The sequence below is a fragment of the Eubalaena glacialis genome, chromosome 8, assembly GCF_028564815.1.
Source record: "Eubalaena glacialis isolate mEubGla1 chromosome 8, mEubGla1.1.hap2.+ XY, whole genome shotgun sequence".
Classification (NCBI taxonomy): domain Eukaryota; kingdom Metazoa; phylum Chordata; class Mammalia; order Artiodactyla; family Balaenidae; genus Eubalaena; species Eubalaena glacialis.
The window spans coordinates 65,325,494-65,346,124 of NC_083723.1; the positions used below are offsets into that span (position 1 = coordinate 65,325,494).

The following is a 20,631-nucleotide window of genomic DNA, read 5'->3' on the forward strand; positions in this document are numbered from 1 at the left end:
ATCCAGTGTCTGCCCACATGTAAATTCCAAATGTTTGCTCATCTTTACTGAGAACAGGCTCCCTCCACAGAAAAAAGAGCCATCTTGTATCACCTTGAATGTGCCTACTGAATGCTGGAAAAAGTTACTACACTTGTTGTGTTCATAAAGTAAAGAATACTGAGCTCTAAAGACACATTTTTTTTTCCATTTTAACAAGCATATACTCCTACAGTAGTATTTACCAGTACAGCTACTCCAAGCAGTAGAAATGCATGAGTGGGGATTATTGATTAGCATGTACTCAAGACTTTAAAGGAGATTTCCATAACAGCAAGTGCTAAAAACCATTCACTGTCTAGTTAATCCTTTTGCTTGATGATCGTTTATCCTGAACCATTATGAGTCAGACAACGAAAGCCCTCTTGACAGGAATCATGACGGATGCCAGCTGAAATGTATATGAGAGTGTGTCTGTGTACATCTGTGTGTGAGAGCATGTCTTCAAGTGTGGCTTTAGAATCTGTGGTGATTTACAACTATACTGAGAGATGAAGCTGACTGGGCAGAAATTACATCAGATTGTTTTCCACGAGCGTATTTGCAGCCAGTTGACGAGAGCGGCAGTGTAGACACATTCCAGGCAACAGATGGGACCTTCTTCTTGAGGTAACAGCCCTGTCATGTGACCTTGAATTCCTCAGGCTTCAGTCTCACCCCTACATTCATCCTCATCCAGAGGGGAAGTAAGGTGTGTCGCTGTGGTAGTTGTAGTCGGGGCACACTTTCTGTACGAGTTTATAATCTGTACTATAAAAGGAAATGTAAATACAGATCACCTTAAAGGGCTTGGAGCAGAGCCAGGACACATGACTTTGGGTCTGCTCCTGGTAACAGGTTTTTGAAGGGTCATAGTTGCAGAGTGTGTTCTTGGTAGCCTTGTCAACCTTTTCATATTCAATGCGACAGTTAAAGGACTTGGAATCTTTGGCATCAATCACGGTTTGCTGTGCCAAGTCGAATTCCACTATTTTCGTAGGGGGCACCAAGCTGACAGATACATTCCCTTGACCAGTGGAATTATGCCTGAAATAAACACTAAATGTCCCATTGCCATGATCTACAATTTTCCCAGTTATCAATAGGTTTAGCTTCACTGTTTTGATGTTGGAATGAAAATCACCCCATCCAAACATTTTCTTAAACTTGCCCGTCTTAACAATGGGCCTTCGCTTGGCCCTGGGCCGAGGCTCTTGAAGGTCTGTGGAGTTCCTCAGCCAGTCCCAGAGGTCTTGCTCAGAATAAGGTTCTGGGGTGTCATATCGCAGGTCTAAATCTGTATCATTTTCTTTGCCACGAAAAGTCTGTGACAGGAGTCGGCTGATAGACAAGTCTTTGCTGCTTTCTGTCCATATATGCTTTAGTGTGGATTTGCTGCTTCCTGATTTTAGAAGTTCTGACTTTCCACCGTTTGTTAAATTGGCACATGTGACCTGCAAATGGAACAGAAAAATGGCGTTTACATCTCTGTGTCTGAGAACACCCAACACAAAGATCCAAGCCCTTTCTCAGAGGCTGGGAATTAAAGTACCTTCAGCACCTAGCCAATATTTATTAGGCCGTGATAAAGTACCACTTCTATTTCATACAATGATGGGAGAGAGGGGGTGTAGGTGGATAAAAGCCACTAAACATGACAGAAAGACTATATAAAAACATTTGACCAGAAAAAGGCCACCTAACATGAATAAAGCAAATTAAATTCAAACATAAATCACACTAAAGTAATTACTTCTCAGCACCAAAATCCAAACACTTTTAAAATAAAATTTTACAAATGATTATGTTACTTTTTTACTTCAAGATTACCATAAGCTTTATAATAGTATGATTCTCAGAAATATGTCGACTGACGTTCTATAGGCTTTTGGTAGTCCATGCCACAGTCACATAAGGAAAGTTAGTTTGGCAAGGAGGCTGTAGTATATTTTATCTGGTCAAAGCAAAATAACATGTTTATGATCACCCATTATTAGCAAGAAACATACTGTATAAGACAATTTTTTCCATTAAGGGATTTAAAATATGATCTAGGAAGACAAACATTAACTGACAAGAGTAGTGCAGATCTTTTGATTTTAGAGTTTATTTTTGTCTTTGTATTTGTTTGTTTTGTTTCAATGAAATTTAATCAATTGGTCAAACATCCAAATCTGTACTTGCCTAATTCTATAGGCATTGTTCTTATTGCAGCCTCTATATTTATCTTTAGTATAAAAGAAATGAATACATATCCTGGTCTCTAGAATTACATAGACAGTTTCCCATTCTTCAGGTGGCAAAAAGAATAAATACAAGCATGCATTTGGTAATGGCTTGGTACTTGTATCTCATCATCAACACAGTTGATCAAGGAGAGGGACTGTAATGAGATGCATCATGGTGCACTGGCTCATGAAGCAGTAATGAAATTGTCCCAGAGAAGAAGTGAAAAGGGATTTAGAGTGCATTTACCAGCAGCATATAGGGAGTAAGAAAAAAAGGGAAGTGTCAGATTTCAAGGAGAAAGAACCAATCTATTGAAGAGGATGCTAAGATTCTGATAGCAGAACAACCTCTGATTTTCAGGTAGAATAGAAATTTACTTCTAAATTATACTCTCCACAGCTATAGTGATTATGACCCTGGAGTCTGACACCCTGAATTCCAATCCAGGCTGTGATCCTTCACAGCTGTATAGTGTGGGCAAGTTGCTTAACTTGTTTACACTTCTGTTTTTCTCTTCTACAGAGTAGGAGAATGATACCGCTTCCCCTCACATGGCTGTTTTGAGAATTAAATAGGACACTCCATTTAAAGCACTAAAGGACAGTCACCTGGACACGATGAGTGTTCATCATTAGTATTTCTAACTATCATCATCCTTAAACATTTTATCTCTGAATTCCACTGGGTAATATTTTATGTAAATGAATAACTTACAATAGGATTTGAGAGCAAAGGGTATCTTTATAAGAAAATCTCCCTTTTATATAACCAAAGTGCTGCTGTGACAATCTAAAAACATAACAAGTTGAGTTGATAGTAAAACTCAGGTTAATAAGACATGAGCATAAGTTCATCTATTAAACTGTTCAACTATCAAATGCGATGAATTTATTAGCCTTCAATGGTGTGATGTGAACGGCTTCCAGTGGTGCAGACAGTCAAGAAACCTCTCTGGAATATCTCAGTTTGGGTACAGAATCAAAGCAGGTTGTAGTCATCAACACTGCCTTGAATATTCTTATTCTCTCTTCCCTTCCCTTTCAGGGCAATGTCTAAAAGAGAATATCAGTCATAAAAAATCAGGGAGCATCCTTAGGAAAGTCCCCAGATCTGTTCAGTATACACAACACTGATTCATTTTGTCTTATTAATTCAATAACTATATAGTGAGATTCTGCTAATATTCAGTAAAATAATAGTAATACAAAGGTAAATGAGACATGGTTCTTGCCCTCAAGATGTTCAAAATCTAATAGTGAACTCAGTTAAGCAAAGAGCAGTGTGATGTAACCAACACTATGTACGATATTCTTGGAGTCATAGTCAAAGTTAAAAGGTAGAGAAGATGTAACAGAGGAGATGATACTCAGATCTGGGAGATAAAAAAGAGGTTTAGAACTTCAACAGATAGTGAATAGGCCAGAGAAGTTCTCCTAAGTATAAGGAACATACTATGTAAAAGTAAAAAGTTGAGAAGGAATGTGTCAAACGTAAGAATGGAAAATTTTTCCTTACCTCTGAACATTAGGGAGAATTGACTGGGAGGATAAAGAGAAGAAGAGGTTGCAAGAAGTCAGTAGAACCTGAAGAAGGTAGGCTAGGGTCAAATTTTGAAGGTTCTAGGGTCAATTTGTGAAGGCATTTAAAATTATTATTATATATAATGGGGAATCCCTAAATTTCGGCATGTTTTGCTTTTTAAGTAGGTCATCCTGGCTGTAGAAGAATCACCGATTGGACATTGAAAGGTGGATTGGTAGGGAGAGAACTTGAGGGAATAATTAGTTAAATAACAAATTGCAATACTTCATTTGAGAAAGTAAATGAGCTTGAACCAAGACAGTGGCAGAGAAAAAGAGAAAAAATGGATATACAAGATATTTTAGAGGTAGGATTAACTCAACTTGATGATTTATTGGCTAAGCAGGAGCATGAAAAGGTTGCAAATTAATGAGTTTGCTCGCATCTGTAAGGAATACAAAAGTAACAAGTTAAAAAAAAGTATAAACACTTGAAAAGAAGCCTCCTGACTTTTGAATTCACTACTAAGGACCTTCTTGAAGCAAGTTTCAGTAGTGGTAAAGAGATGATGTAAGATGAGAAAGAAGAGCAACAAGCTTAACACATCTACTCCCAAATGCAATCAGGAATCCTTGGCTTTCTCACTCTATTATATTGCTTACATCTTAAGAATTTTCATTTTTGAAACACATAAATGTACACATAAAATTGAAATAGATTTTGAGCCTTACTGAATAAACAATACCATTTAAAAAAAAAAAAAAAAAACCTTATACTGAGAACACCCTGTACCATTGATTTTACAAACATAATAAAAGAGCTTCTTTTTAAAAGTCACCTAAAGATCCTTTCACGTCAGTATATCAGAATGATAACAGAGGTGGCAAAGACTATGGCATAAAATGAGACCAAAAGAAAAATCTGGCAATTTCTAATTAACCCAATTCCAAAAAGGCAAAACATCGTGAACCTTTTGTTCTACAAAGAGTAATTTTTCCTATAACAGTGAAAATACCAAAGATACTTCCTAACTGAATATAATTTTCCAAGGCAAAAGTGGCCAATGCCCGCCCACTCCAAAGGAGTTGACCCACTAGTCCAGTGATACCATTTCCACAAATTATGTGATTTGCCTAACTGTTTTAGAAACAATGAGAATCATAAAGACTCAACATGATTAGGTATATGCATTTTAAAGCATATGTTTCTTTTGAGAACATTCAAATATAGGTGCAAAGAGAAGGGTCATTTTCTTCAACCGTAAACAAAGACAGAGCTAGGATCTAACATGAAGGGAGCATGTCTGGGGCAGGACCTGAGTGTGGAGCTGGGGAGAAAAGACTACTATTGACTGGTGGGAGTGTAAGCATATAAGAAGTTGCAATGCCTTGATCTAGCTCCTCCTTTATATACCTCAGGGCCATGCTTTCACATTGCTTTCTCTAACATCTTTTCATTGCAGGCTTACAATTATAATGTCAATATATTATCTTTTAAAATATTGTTGAAAGGCATCACTTTGGAAAAATAAACTTCACTGCCACCTCAACTATGCTCCTGGCCTTATGAGATTTTATACAAACATTTCACTCTTTTACATGTACATCTCCAACTAGAGGTGCCTCCAGATGTTTGTATATCTCTTTTTACAAAAGAGCAATAGTATGCCTTTTAATTTCTACCAAACCACACATTTACTGTTGATCTATTACTGTTCAATATAAATTATCTCAAGATTACTTTGAAAATCATGTATTTATTTCATCAACTGTATGAGTATTTAAGCCAAAGAAAAATTTTAGATAACCTGATGCTTAAGCAATATCTCTCATCAGTGAATAACTAATCAACAAAATGGCCTTGCTCTGTGATTACAACTTCATTTTGGCAGTTTTATGATTTCCTAGGTTGAATATATGTTGCATACTATTAACTGCTATTGGTTAAGGGCATACTATATTCCAGACATTGTAATTAGCATTTTACATATGGCATTGCATTTCATTTAAACCACACACACGCACTCACTCATTCACTCACTCACACACAGACTTTAAGATCAATATTGTTATTTTCAGCTTACAGGCAGAGATATGGAAGCTCAAAAAAGACGTGTCCAAGATTACTGCTGGTAAATGAAAGAGCTACTGCTTAGCTACTCCACAGGGTATTTCCTTTATTTTTAAAATCATTTTAATCATGCAATTATACATTAATATATGTTTATCAAAACATTTAAACATTATAGGATTTACGAACTAAAAATTAAAAGCCTATCTTCATCATCAACCCCTGTTCCCTTACAATCCCACCTCTCTCTCCAAAGGTAAAACCTCAAATTTTTGATGTATATTGTTTCTAAATATTTTCACTATTTTTTCATGTATAAATATTTTACATAAATAGTGTCATATTTTATGATTTGCATTTTGTATTTTTCCAGTCAACAAAATATCTTGGAGATGCATACCTTTTAGTACATCCAGGTATATCATCTTTATTAAATGGGAAATAGAATTTTAGAATATGAATGTATCATACTTCTATTTTGGGGGATACCTTTTGTGATAGATCCTTAATTATTACATTGTTTCACAGCCAGGTTACCTAGACTTATTTTTTTAGCCTTGATTCCATTGGTTTTTCTGTTCACTGTTGCTTTGGATAACTTACTCCCTCCTCTCTTGAGCTGGATTTTCATTTCTATGGTTGTATAGATTTGTGTGATTCTTTTAAAAAAGAGTTCAAAAGAGATAAACTATCTGAGTTGTCCCATGCCTAAAAATGTCTTTACTGGCCATAGGCTTACACTGGGCAGAATAGTCTTTCATCTCTTAACTCATTTTGTTCTGTTTTATTTTTTTCTCTCTCCAAAAAATTTAGGATTTTTTTCTATTTCAGATATTGTGAAATCCCACAAGGTGGGCTACATGTGCTCATGCTTTCTCCAGACCCTTTCTTAACTAGTTTAGGGAAAAGCATACAGATATTTATAGACACGTTAGACTCTTTTTCGTAGAGTTCCACCAAGAGGACTCTCACCTCTCTGAGGGATGTTCTTTCTGTATTATGCCATTTTGTAACTTGGGAGAGAGAGTACCTCGCATAGAGTAAGTACTCAATAAATTACATATATGGTTTATATTCTTATTTAAATCTATTTCAATAGTGAAGTTTCATCGATTCTTTAGCCACAACCAAGATTTTGATGGGACATGTGGCCCATAGAGGTTTCTCTCCTACAAGTTTAGAGCATACACTTCATTGACAATACTTGGAGTGCCTGTATTATATGTGATAAGCCAGAGGAAATGGGTTAGTATTTTAATACATCAAAAATACATCATTTCCTTCTGCTACAAAGCAGTGCTCCAGGAGTAGCAGTGCTGCCTTAACAATAGTAAAGCAGAAAAGGAACTCATGCCTCTCCCCTAACCTAGTAGTTGCTGGAGGCTGTATTGCATAGAAACTAAGAAAATGGGGTTTGCAGTCAGAGATCACAGGGCTAAATCCAAAATCTGCTACTTTATCACCAGTGACCCCTTAAAGCCATATTGTTTTCCAACTAGAAAATAGAGATGATACCTTACTCACTGGGTTTTCATGAAGATAAAATAAAAGCTTTTATATGTGGCACAAATAAAAGTATAGAAAATAGTATGAGTTCAACACCTGAGAGCTATCATGCTTAGCTAGGTTAGGAAGCCCCGAAGAAAAGGAAAACAAGGCTTTCAGAATGCACACTGCTATTCTATCCCCATCTTCTGACTGGAGGCATTACGTCTGCTCAAACGGTCCAAACAAACTGAGATGGAAATTAGCATAATTGTAACAACTCTGTGGTCATCTTTAGTAGTAGGTGGTGGTAGGAGACCACCCTGATTATGTACATTACAATTTAGTATTGGCAAATATTGGCAATAATTTATCTTTAACATAACTTTAAAAGAAGACATTCTGATCAGCCTGCACATTCCATGCCATCCTTAAAAACTAGAAACATGGTATGTTTCTATCACTTGAAGAAATGGCTAAGAATTTTAGTATGTTACTCCATGAGTTCTCATGATCCCGTGCAGGATGGCTCACTTCCAACATAGGGCACCAACTATTCCCTACATTATTGTATTGGAGACTGGTTCTGAGTCATAGGTAGTGGAGCACCTCGCAAGTTTGTATGACTATACAGTTAGTTTTCCCTTTGATTCTTCCTCCTGTAGGTCCTCTTATGAAAATTATCTTGAAAATGTTTTTGTTTCTTTAACTGCAGGAGAAAAAGGATGCCTTGTGAAGAGCCATGAACTACTGTTTCTGCTACTGAGAAACAGAATTTTTCATCTTACAAAAATATTGTCTCTTCCCTCATGCTCACTTTATAAACATATAGATTAAAAGAACATATAGATATACATATAAGTTTTGATATATAGACACATTAACATTGGTGAGAAATTAAAAATTATATTCTACATAGTCCCACTTAACCCATTCTCTCAAAACATAATTACAGATTACCTTACCCAGGTTTGCACTGCAAAAGTTGCTTCTTTTCTTAGTATTTTACATTACTTCCATTTAAAATGTATAAGGAATATCTCATGTGAGGACTCCTGGGTACTTGGTTATAATAATGAACAAAACACTTAAAATAACATGTTGAAAAACTATTTCTTGGCTGAAACAAAGCCACTTCAGCATTATTTTTTCATTATGCATAAAGAGATTTTAATTTGTCAGTAAATCTAGCTGTCTTTAAGGAAAAGACAAATATTGCATATGTAGGAATAGCTGGGTTAGATCCAGGGTCTTTCTATCTGAACTGGAGGCCAATATGAGTGATTGTCCATAATAAGGCATGTTACATGGAGGCTTTTGAAAGTTTATAGCTTCTTAAAGTCCAACAAAGTACACACCTATCTAGAATGGACCAACTGAGGAAGGACTGACTCACTTTCCAATCCTATTTCCAGCAACCTACACATACATATGTTCTCATATACAGCGATGGTATAAGAGAACTTACTGAACTCACTTTATCCAATAGAACTCAAACTCCTCAGGAAATAATAACTTTGATATTTTTGAGACAATATGCCTACTTAACACCCTTTGATTTTCCAGAGGTTGATCTGAAAACCTTCCAAAAGACAGAGGAAGAAGTCATTATATAAAGAAAGTGATAGAGACTAGTTGCAGTGGAATATCATCCCTGTACCATTTAGATCCTGGATTCATTCAAAAATTCCTCTAGGACTTCTTTCTTATCAGGCTAGAAGGTGTGGACACCGATCAGAGCTTCACAGGTACAGAGTGGACAACAAGGCAGACGGTCAACCCAGAAATACAAAAGGGGAGGCAGATTCTGGAAATATGGTCCCTCCACACTCCTGTAAAAGTACTGTAAACTGGGAATCTCCAGCTTCCTGAAGTGGAACAAATCCAATGTCCTGTGAACAGACAAAACCAACAAAGAGAATCGACCCCTCACCCTTTTATCAAAGGATGGTGATGCTGGAGTTCTAGTTAGGTAAAACCTTTTGACATTGAGTAAATATATATCTTTGGATCATGCCTTAACCAGAGCAAGATGTGGTAAAGCATATGCAGCCTAGAGCACCAGGCCCCACTATGGCTCTAAGGCATAGCTCAGGGAAGACACAACTCATGCACTGAAGGAACTTCAAAGGCCACTATGTCCATGAGAAAACAATTCCCTTGAAAGCTCTTAAACCAACCTGTTCTTTTGAAAAGTCCCTCTGATAAGATTAGCATCCATTCTTTGATATTTGTTTCTTCCATGTAAGATTCTTAGCACTCGGGAAACACAAATCTCTTACCCAATTATTGCCAGTTTTGGAACCAGATACACCATGAGTCTGGGCTACATTTCACTTCGGTCTTGGCCCTACCCCTTTCCCCTATTCCCAGTTTCTTAAAGCATGGCATGTGGAATCTCATATCAAAAAGCCAAGTGCTGAGGGAAAAGGATGCTTAGGCAGAGAGATCTCATCAGCAAGGAAAAAGATGGCCTCTGGATTTAGGTGCTGTGGCTTTAAGTTAATCAGATGTAAAACTGAGTGGTATGCCTAGACTCCAAAAAGAAAAGTACTTGGCTCCTTCTGTTTCCAAGGGAATTAAGTGGACTGTTTCACTAAATCAAAGAAGGATATTCACCCAGATTATGTTACAGGAGGAGATGAGATGGGTCATGGAGAGATAGAGCAAACAGAGCGCAAAGAGACTGAGGATGATGTAAGAGTAGTCACAATAGAAAGGTTGGATGAAAGTGTGTGTACAAGCAGAGCTCTGAGATCCCCTTGACCTTTAATGTACTTTAAAATGACTTATCACAGCATTAATGTGAACTGCTGTGAACACTGTGGATAGAAGGAATCATAGGAGAATTGAAAGAAAGACAGGCTGTTAGAGTAGAATTTCCTCTCCTCCCCGACCCCCCACCCCCATATGTCCCCACACTCATATTTGCAAACTCTGAGAGGGAGTTTACCCTTTTCAAAAGAGCTGGGTAACACTCCACCTGCCACTAGAGGGCACAGCTAGGACATCTGACAGCTGTCTCTATTCCTGGTGCTGAAGCCATATGGAATTGTGTCACTAGGGGTCCCAGAGCTCTTTGAAAAAAGAAGATGGACCAGGAACCTTTGTGGTACCTGCTGACTGTTGCAGCCCCTGGAAGCTACCTCTTCTATGAGCTGCAGAGACCAGGAAGGTCACTGTTGCTCAAGAAACTACTACAGAAGCCATCACCAACTAAAGAAGCGGCTGTGAGCCTTCAGTTCCTCACAGAGGGTATGTTCAGGGTTTAGGTATTTATATTTATTTATTTGGAAAAAAGTCTAGGTCAATGCAACGTATTTCTACATCTCCAGCTGCATTTTGGCTACTCTTCCCTTTGGCCTCAGAGTTCAGATCACATCGGACTTTTTTATGTGTTCTCTTTCTTCCAACTTCAGGACCTTTGCATGGGCTGCTTCTCCATCCTGGAATCCTTTCTACCCACTTCCATTTGCTTAGCTAACTCCTACTCACCCTCTAGCCCAACCTAAAGTTCATTTCTACAGGAATGGTTGATCCTCTCAGAGCACCTTGTACTATTTTTGTTCATAAAAGTAATACTATTATCTATATCTATACCTATATCCTTATCTATCTATCACCTATCTATCTATCTATCTATCTATCTATCTATCTATCTATCTATCTATTAATCTTCTTTCTCTGAACTGTCATCTCCATGGGGGTGGGAGTGGTCATTCAATACCTTAGTCACTATTACTACACTTTATAAAATGCCAGGTTCCAAGTAGGTGCTCTATAAATATCAGCTGAATGAATAAATGCATGTTTGAATGGAGTGCATACCTACACCTAATGATATTCCTTCACAGTTGAGCTTGCCCCATAAGCAGATAAACAGCTCATTTTCTGGCATAGATAAAAGTGTTTATATTGTAAGCCTTCATGGAGGCTTTGTGTAATTCTGTAAACATCCACAGTGGTGCAAGAGAAAAGGTGATAGTTTTCTAAGAAAATACAAGTGAGCTGATGCTATAGGTCATTATAACCAGACAGGAATGTTACATCGAAAGTCTCCAAATAAATGTGAGTATTATTTAAATCAAAGTGAAAAGTGAATAAGAGCAAAAATGCCTATATGAACATAACTGTATTTTGGAGGCTTTACAAATATCAGGAAAGCTTAATGAAACAATGAGTGTGGTCTCTTGGATGGCAGGAAAGTTAGTGCCATCTTCTGGATTTTCTCTCTTGAATTTCCAGAAATTTGATACTAAGACAGAAATGAAAGAAAATGCTGATGGGATTCTAAGAGCAGAGGTTCCTTCAGGCATGTGTTAGGCTATTTCTTTGCATAAATACCCACTTTCTTGGAAAATGCAGTGGGGTTTTATAAACTTGAAGCAATACAACCAGTTTTATGGATGTGTTTGCAAAGGCTCAAATGGAGCTATAAAAATGTTCATTAACAGTACAAATTAAATTGTTATTAAAAAATATGAGTCTTACAGGCATGTTTGGCTTTACTCTAGAGTTGACAGAGTATAAATACAGTACAACTGTGACATTTCTGCTTTTTGTCTATATCACTAAAATCCATGATTGTTGAGAGTTAGAATCACAAAACATCTGAAGCTAAAAGGGACCTTGAAAATAATTTCATGACTTAGGAAGCTGAGTCCCATAGAGCTGAAGTAACTCACCTAAAGTTCCCACGGTGGTTAGGGGCAGAGTTAAAACTATAGTGAAGGTTTCCTAGTATTCAGTCCACTCTTCTTGAGTTCCAAAGTTTCCATAAGAGCTGGTACCTTATGTCTCCTCCAGAGTTTACTGAAACTGGAAATCAGGGTGTCAACTTCAAAATAAGGAACTGGCTTATCTTTGCTCTTAGTTTTGTGGAAGGAGGGGATACTATGGAAATTTGCCATCATTTGCTAACCCTAAAACAAAGAGGCACTAACCCAGTGACTGCATCTCAATTACAGCTTGGAGTCTCCTGGATTGACTATGTGCACAAACCTACGCTCAGACCTCCTGAGACTTAAGTCTTAACAGTGACTACTCTGAGGGGAGAGAGAATCAAAATGAGCAAACAGTTGTCACAGGTTTTCAGTTAAGCAAATGATAACACAGAGGGAGTTATTCTTTAGTCTCTAAAAGAGAAAGTGCTTTATATTTGTTTCCAAAAATTTGTTAGTTCCTATTTTCAGAAGACTTATTTTTAAAAAAAAAACAAAGTTAAAGCAAAAGTTTGTCAGATTCTCTCTTCTATAAGTCCATCAGCAAGCATTTGTTAAATAACCATGATTTTTTTTAATTTTCAAAAATTAACCTCAGGGAAGTCATTGTACTCAGTCTAAATCTGTATGTCTGCTCATTCTAGATAACCTACATCAGTACTTTAGACTCTCTTATAGATAAGGTCCTACTATTTTGGAGCTGCCCTCCTGTTATGAGCCTTGAAAGTCAGTGATTCCCAAAAGAGATTACTAAAGTAAAGCCAGGGTAACGTGAGCTGTAATATATACTGAGGATTATAACAGAATTGGTAGTGGGGGTGTTGGAATGTGTACTGTATTAAAAAGCTTTTTCCAAGTGTATCATTGATTTGCTTCTAGTCAGAATATTTATTTCATAGTTTGACATAATGTTAAAGGAAGGTGTGAGATATATGTTTTTTTCTCAAAGTGGAGGCTGGTTTAAACAGTCAAGAAATGTATTTACAGGTGAAATCATCTTTTGCTAAGTAACCTTGATTCTTTAGACAGACTGCAAGCATGATCTATCTTAGTTGGAATCTGCACAGAAAACAGTTATGTTTATATATTTTTGTAATTTTAAAATTTCGATATAATTTCCAACTTACAGAAAGTTGCAAGGAACTTACATACACTCTTTACCCAGATTCACCAATTAATTCCATTTGATCACACGCCGTTTTATTGCTTTCTCTCTCTCTCTTTCATTCATATACACATGTATATTTATATGTACATGTATATATGTACATGTTTATATATACACGTGTGTGTTATATATATTTGTGTGCGTCTAGGCCATTTTCAGAGTAAGTTGGAGACAGCATGCCAATTTACTCTTAAAGAAGTTCTAAAGTAATTCCTAAGAAATATTACATTTTCTTATATACGCATAATACAGCTATCAAAATAAAAAAATTTAACCTTGATACTTTACTATAATTTAATCTATAGTCAATATCAAGTTGTCCCAACAATACCCTTTACACTTACTAATTTTTCTGTTCCAATCCACTGTCATGCATTGCATTTAGTTCTTATGGCCCTTCAGTAGCCTTTCTTTCTGTGTCTTGTCCTTTACATTTTTGTAAAATGTAAACATTATAGGCTACTTAATTTGTGAAATATTCCTCAGTTTGGGTTTGTGTGCTGCAAATCACTTTATAATAAAGTTCTAGAGCTTTCGACTGACAAAGACGATAATAGGAAAAGAGTGTTTCTGGATTTGACAGTGAAGGAAGCAATGCTTTGAGTAGTTGTAGAGAGAATAATATTATTGTACTATGCTAAATCATAGCCTTGCAAGTCATTTAGATTATTTAATATAATTTTACAGATAATTAATTTGTATTATGTATAATTGTTTTACTATTTTTGATAATAAACGCATTTAATTTTGTCATTTTATGGCTCTTTCATTTCACATTTTGTTTAAATGAAGCTAAAGTTTAAAAAAAAAAACCTGTTTCCTTGATTAACTAATCAATCTGAGGCTGACATTCTTTTAAGTCAGAAGGATTTTTAAAGTAATATTTGCATAGTGTTTATTTTCCCATCAAAAATTAGTATGTTATATGAGTAGATTGAACTCTGACAACCTCCCTGGGATGTTGACACCAATACTCCAATGATAGGTTGGAGGAAACTAAGACCCACTGGCAAAGAGACTTCCTTCGAATCACACATCCAAGAAGCAACATTCAGATTCTGTGTCAAAAACCCCAGATTGCTCTGCTGTTACCACAATGTACTATCTATTGCTATTTAACAAGAGTATACATGGTCATTCAGTTCCTTGAATGGGCATGAGCCAATTGACCTTGACCAAGTAGAGGTATCCTCATGCTTCAACCCTGTATGTAGACCTTCAAGTATAACTTGAATCATCATTCTTCCAAAAGAGCTGACTAGCATATCACTGTTCATTACCCACCAGGTACTCAGGTATACAGACACTCAGTTAATTTCAAAGCCATAATCTCTTAAACCTCAATTTTCTCATTATAATTGATATGAATACCTTGCCCCAGCATTATTTTGAGAATTAGAAACAATGTATGTGAATATTTCTTCTCAATAAATGGTAGTTGTTAATAATACTTGGTCTAATTTGGTTTTTTTTTAAACTCATCAAGATGGTTACATTGATCTGTGTGGTTATTTTGTATAGAAGAGTCTAATTTCCATAATTTAAAGTCAGGTAGGAAAAACTGCACATTTTAGGTATCTTGGTGTAGTGGTAAAAGCAGGGGCTCTGGAGCCAGGCCACAGGCTCTCATCCCAGCTCTTAAGGCAGATGCCCTTGTCCATGGGAACTGCCTAAATGGTGACATTCCAAGTCATTCCAGCAACCAGTGCACTGTTATTCCTTTGAAGTGGTAATACTCCAAGCAAAATATGATTTTCACTAATGATCCTAGTTTTAGAATGTGAAATTATGACTTAACAAAGAAACTTGATTTAAACTGTAGATTTTTAAAATTTTCTTTTCCTTCCTTCCTTCCTTTCTATTTTCTTTCTTTCTTTCTTTGTCTTCCTTCCTTTCTTTCTTTTTAGTGATACAGTATAGAGAAATACCACCCAATGCCCCCATCAGAGTTGTACTATCTAATCCATGGCATTTTTGATGTATTCTTTACAGAGCATCCCATTAGAGTTCCAGAGAAACCCTTACTTTCTATTATGTCAACGACACCTTTGTTGGCCTGAAGCCATCATCAGCTCTCAAGCACTGAACCATGATGCAATATCTCTGTAACTAGGCCAAATAGGCCATGACCTGACAGGCTATAAAGCGGTCATTATCTCCTATTAAATCTGAAATCTGTGCTTTGCATATTTTAAAACAACTATCCAGTTGCGCTATAGAGGTACAACTGCCAAATGAATAATTAGATTTTTAGGAAACTATAAAGAGAACCAAAATGCTTTCTACTGTGCCAAAAACAAAGTCAATTCAGATTTACTTTCTCTCCTCCCCTGTTTTTATCCTCACTCTCTGGCAGTCAGACCAAAAATATTTTAATAACCAATAAATAGACTTCTATTGCATAATTTAACTGTATAAAACCAAGTCGGGGTTTGTTATATGGGTGCCAAAGCATTCCATGTTGTGCACTTTTGGGCTGCTTTCTTGTATAGTTGAGCAGAACACTGTAGATGGTTGGGACCTAATATTTGCTTTGTTTGGTCACTGTGATTACAAAGAGGGTTTTATAAAATGTAAAATGACTGAACGGGCCATTTAAATGTCAAAGCTCAGAAGAGATTTGTTTTTATGGTTTAAAATTTAAGGGTCTTTTTTTTTCCTTCCCTGCTCCCTGGAGATGTCTAAGTAACTCATTTCGCATAGCTTTAATGGTAGAGATGTAAGGGACTTTAGAAAGATTTGTAATAGAATTGAAATATAACTATATAAAATATCCTATTAACTCTTGCCCACTGTTTTACATTTTGAAGATTTTTAACTAAACTCTTGAAGCTCAGTACCTATGATGTCATTAAACATTTTTCACTTCAGTGGGTTGTGACTCTGGAAAATTTGTAACTACTCTTGTCAGCAGGGGATTAAACTTTCAGGGAATAAATTAAATTGGGTTAAAGTGTCTAACAGAGTTTTCAGATGAGTGCTTTATTCAAGTAGCACGGAAACATGTTAACTTTGAAATGAAACTCTAGTTAGGTAAATAACTTTTGTCAAGAACCTATTGCTTAGGTGCTGCACTGCTCTAAGCTTACTTTATTAATATTGGTTTGCAATCTTCAGTACAGGTGCAGAAAGGAATTTTAAATGCAATTAAAGCTGAGCTAGAAGGTCACACAACTACGTTTTAATCAAAAGCTGAGTTCATGCCTGCTTTACATATAATATGTGCAAAGAAAGATCCCCTTTTCACATTGAGTATGACTACATAAATACTCTGTTTTGAGAGAGGGCAAATGCGCTTCAAGAAGAAATGCAAAGGAATAACACTGTCGCATTATAAGAAATGTTATAAGCACCTAAAGAAATATCGTGCCAGGAATACATTAATATATTATTAAGTATTATGAGTTATGACTTTTTAAATAAACCCTGAATATGTTTATATGTGTGTGTGTGTAAATACACACACACATCAATATGGGTTTTTTGTGTGTCTGTACACACACACATATACATACACACATGACCCAGTTTTTTAATTTTATAGTTTAACATTTATTAGGGAAATCTAGAATCCATTATTCTCAAAGCCATTTAAAACTAGACATAAATGTTGTAAAAAGCAAAATGTTTGCCATTATTCAATCGTATTCACAAGTGGTAGCATAAAATAGGGCAAGAAGATAGGAAATGAGTATACCTGGAGGCATCCTTAATTCAAGAGAAAGGATGTATCATTTCCAAAGTCGTACTTTTATGCTCCCTTGGGAGCCTATGAATGGAGGAGAAATATAGGGAGAAAGATGTAAGAATAGGAAAACTTGAGTAAGAGCAGAAATGGCTACCTTTCCTACCATGTTCAACCAATTACCTTGGCATGTTAAATCGTTAACAACTGTACCAACACCAGGATGAGTGCTGGGGCACCTGACAGTGTCCCGGAGCCTTCCTTCTGTGCTAGTCAACTCTTTAGGTGCTGGACTTTAGGGAAGTGAAGGAACTGTCCTGGGGGGAAGGGCCAGAGGCTAGAGTGGCCAGAGTGCCCAGAATAGCATAGAGAAGTATGGGAGACACTCCAATGGCTCAGGACAGTGGCTATTTACCAATTAATACATAAGTATTTAAATAGTTTAACACTGGTGCATACTAGCTGAATATCCATCCTCTTTTCTTCATCAGTTACAGTTCACCATTCATCAGCCTACAACACAAATACAGGTTATCCTTGAATACCATGAGGGTTAGGGGCAGATCCTCAGTGTAGTCAAAAATCCCCGCAGAGGGACTTTCCTGGTGGTTCGGTGGTTAAGACTCCATGCTTCCACTGCAGGGGGTGCGGGTTCGATCCCTGGTTGGGGAACTAAGATCCCACATGCCCTGTGGTGTGGCCAAAAAAAAAAAAAAAAATTCCCATAGACCTGTAGTCTATGTAGTCCCATAGGCCCTCCATATTTGCAGTTCCTCCACATCCGTGGTTTCAACCAACCACAGATGGAGTGGTACTAGAATATTTACTACTGAAAAAAATCTGCAAATACATGGACCTGAAAAGTTCCAACCCATGTTGTTCAAGGGTCAACTGTATATCTCAACAGTATTCATTTAACTCCAAAGGCCAAGGAATTCAGAATGGCTAAAAGGCAATGGAAAGAACAGAAATATACTTTCTTTACTAGTTACACTTCTGTAATGCATTGGTATAATTCTTCTGAATTATTGCTATCTGATAAAATAAACTGGATCAAAATCTACTCTACTTAATTATGTTTAGTTATAAATTTTCTAAGTAAATATTTTTGTTAAACTAACCTTTTCATGAGATTATGAAACAATGTTGGTCCTTTGGTTTTTGTTTTTTGGGTTTTTTTTTTTTTAATTCATTAATCCTAATCCCACAGTTTAGGGTTTGGAAAAATTATATTAGCTAAATTCCCTTCCCTGGTACTTTTACACAGAGAATTATAGATTAACGTTATATTCAGAGCTGCCTTGAAGGGGAAATGACATAAGAGGGCTTCCTGACGTTTTGGGGTGTGTGATATGGAAAAGGGGAGGCTGAAGTCACCCGACACTCACACTACTTTATTACTGTGAGGAAAGTGTTAGAGAATGATTTGAGGTTAACATCTAGAGAGGCCAGCTCTGTCTCCCTGTCTGCTTTCCCCCTTTGTTGTCTTCACCGCATAAATCCATATCAGCGCTCAGCACCACAAGTCACCATCACCTCAATATGCATATGTCAATCACATTATACGTGCCCAGCACTAAATATTCTAATAAGGATTTCAAGTCCTAGTAATGCATTTAATTTGGGGACACATCTCCCTCCATCAGTCACCTCAGTTTACTGTTCCTGTATACTGCCCCACACTTGTCGCCTGTTGTATTCTGATTACAAGTCTACCATTTTCCCGAACTGGAATGTTCTCCTGAAGACTCTTTCCTAATCTGTGTTACTTTCTTTTTCATGACTTCAAATCATGACTCTATATAGCCTTCCCCAATCACTCTATTTGGAATTAGAAGACAATAACTTTGGCATTTTTTGCCTTCTCATAACTAATTACAGCAGCCTGAAAAGAAACGTGGCTCAAAAGTTAGAGAGCCACAAGTTTAAATTCTGGCTCTGCCATTGTGTGACCACGAACAAGATAGCTAACCATTCTGGGCCTTAGATTCCTTATCTGCAAAATTAGGAATGCTAATACTATAATCCACAGGGCTGATACAAGAAGTGAGATGTTTGTTTGTGAAGTGAGATGTTTGTTTGTCTGGTACAGAGTAATTATTTGATCCAGAGCTATTATACTATGTTAGGGGTCCTTTTAGGTTTTAGTCTAATTTTTAATTTGTGCTTTTCCTTTTTCCCTCATTCTGTTGCAGTCTTACCAAGGGCAGACTGCTCATTTAACACTTTGTATCTTCCCAAGGCACAAAGGGAAGAATTTTTATTCAGTGGGCACTCTACCAATATTGACAGACTTTTCAAAGGAGTTTGAACTGCTCATTTGTCTGAGCAGTTGATTTACTTTGCTACCTTAGAATGTCATGAAAATGTAACAATATGAAATCTGGTGAGATTATGATAGCTGCTGACACAAAGATTTATTACCTAGATGAGATATTTAATGTATGCTTATTTCAGGAAAACAAGCCTTGTAAAAATGTTGGATATTTTGCTGAAAAAAAAGAAGAAGAGACAGAGGGAACTGATCCTGAAATTAAGCATACTGAACTCAACATCGATTTAGGGATGCATACTTAATGGTGTTCACTGTCAACCTAAACGTAAAGATACTTGAATCTAGTACCTAATCGGCAATACCAGTGCTGTGGTCACATTAGCACACATTCAGTAAATCAAACCTGACCTCTCATCTCTCTTTTGGCAAAGGACAAACTTGAGCTTTCAGAAAAAGAAAAGAAAATAAACAAAAAAACCAAACGAAAAATATGATCAAGTAGACTTTCTGGTTGTGAAACCAGAAAATGAATGGCAAATAATATAAACAACTGTCTCAGGACTGGATGGCACTCAAACCAGTATCCCTGACCCCAGCCCCTGTCTGCTCGAATTCACTTTCTATACTGTAACCATGTTATTCTTCCCAAAATATGCTTTCAACATGCCAATTATCTACTCAGAAAAGTCAATGGTTTCCTAATCTCTGTAAGATATTATTTAGCCTGGCATTCAAGTTCTTCAAGGATCAGACTCCTCTCTATCTACCTAAACGTGTTCCCTATTATCATCAAAACATATCCTGGTCCTTCCCAGTTCATTCTTAGCTCCTTCTTGAATTCAAGTCTTTGTTCATTCTGCAGCAATCTGCATCCCCCACTGTGTGCATGTCCCTACACATGTACACACGTCCATGCACACTCTCGTGCCCATACACAGTACCCCTTTTACTACACCCCTATGAAACATACATACTCTTCAGGCCCAGAGGCAGTCTTGCTCCCTGTCTTGAATCATGCCAGACCATGCTGATAGCTCTTCTCCTGAACATACATAGGCCTCATTGACACTTAACCTGACAATAATATGACTTAACTGGGAATTCCCTGGCAGTCCAGTGGTTAGGACTCCGCGCTTTCACTGCAGGGGGCATGGGTTCGATCCCTGGTCAGGGAACTAAGATCCTGCAAGCCGCGCGGTGTGGCCAGTAATGATAATAATAATAATAACATGACTTAACCGTATGTAGTGGTCTGTCCTATGGCCCTAAGCAGATTATAGCATCTAAAGGGAAAAGTTGCTGCCTTCATTTCAACTTCCATGCCTGCCTCAGTGTCAGGCTCATAGGAAAAATACAGTAAATCCTTTGACGGAAAATCATAATATTTTTCATTATAAGTAAATACATTTAACCCACTGCTGGACTAGCCACACAATAATATTTGACTGGTTTCAAAGTG

General features: G+C 36.9%; 1 protein-coding gene across 1 annotated transcript in view; it reads right to left on the reverse strand.

The window, feature by feature from the left end:
• Nucleotides 1-358: 358 nt before the first annotated feature.
• The window catches only part of NXPH1 (neurexophilin 1), a 278,222-nt gene continuing 257,949 nt past the window's right edge, over nt 359-20,631 (reverse strand). Inside the window, exon 2 of the mRNA XM_061197752.1 lies at nt 359-1,472. Within this exon, the coding sequence (XP_061053735.1) occupies nt 711-1,472 (762 nt within the window). The 3' untranslated portion in view covers nt 359-710. The remainder of the gene's footprint in view (nt 1,473-20,631) is intronic.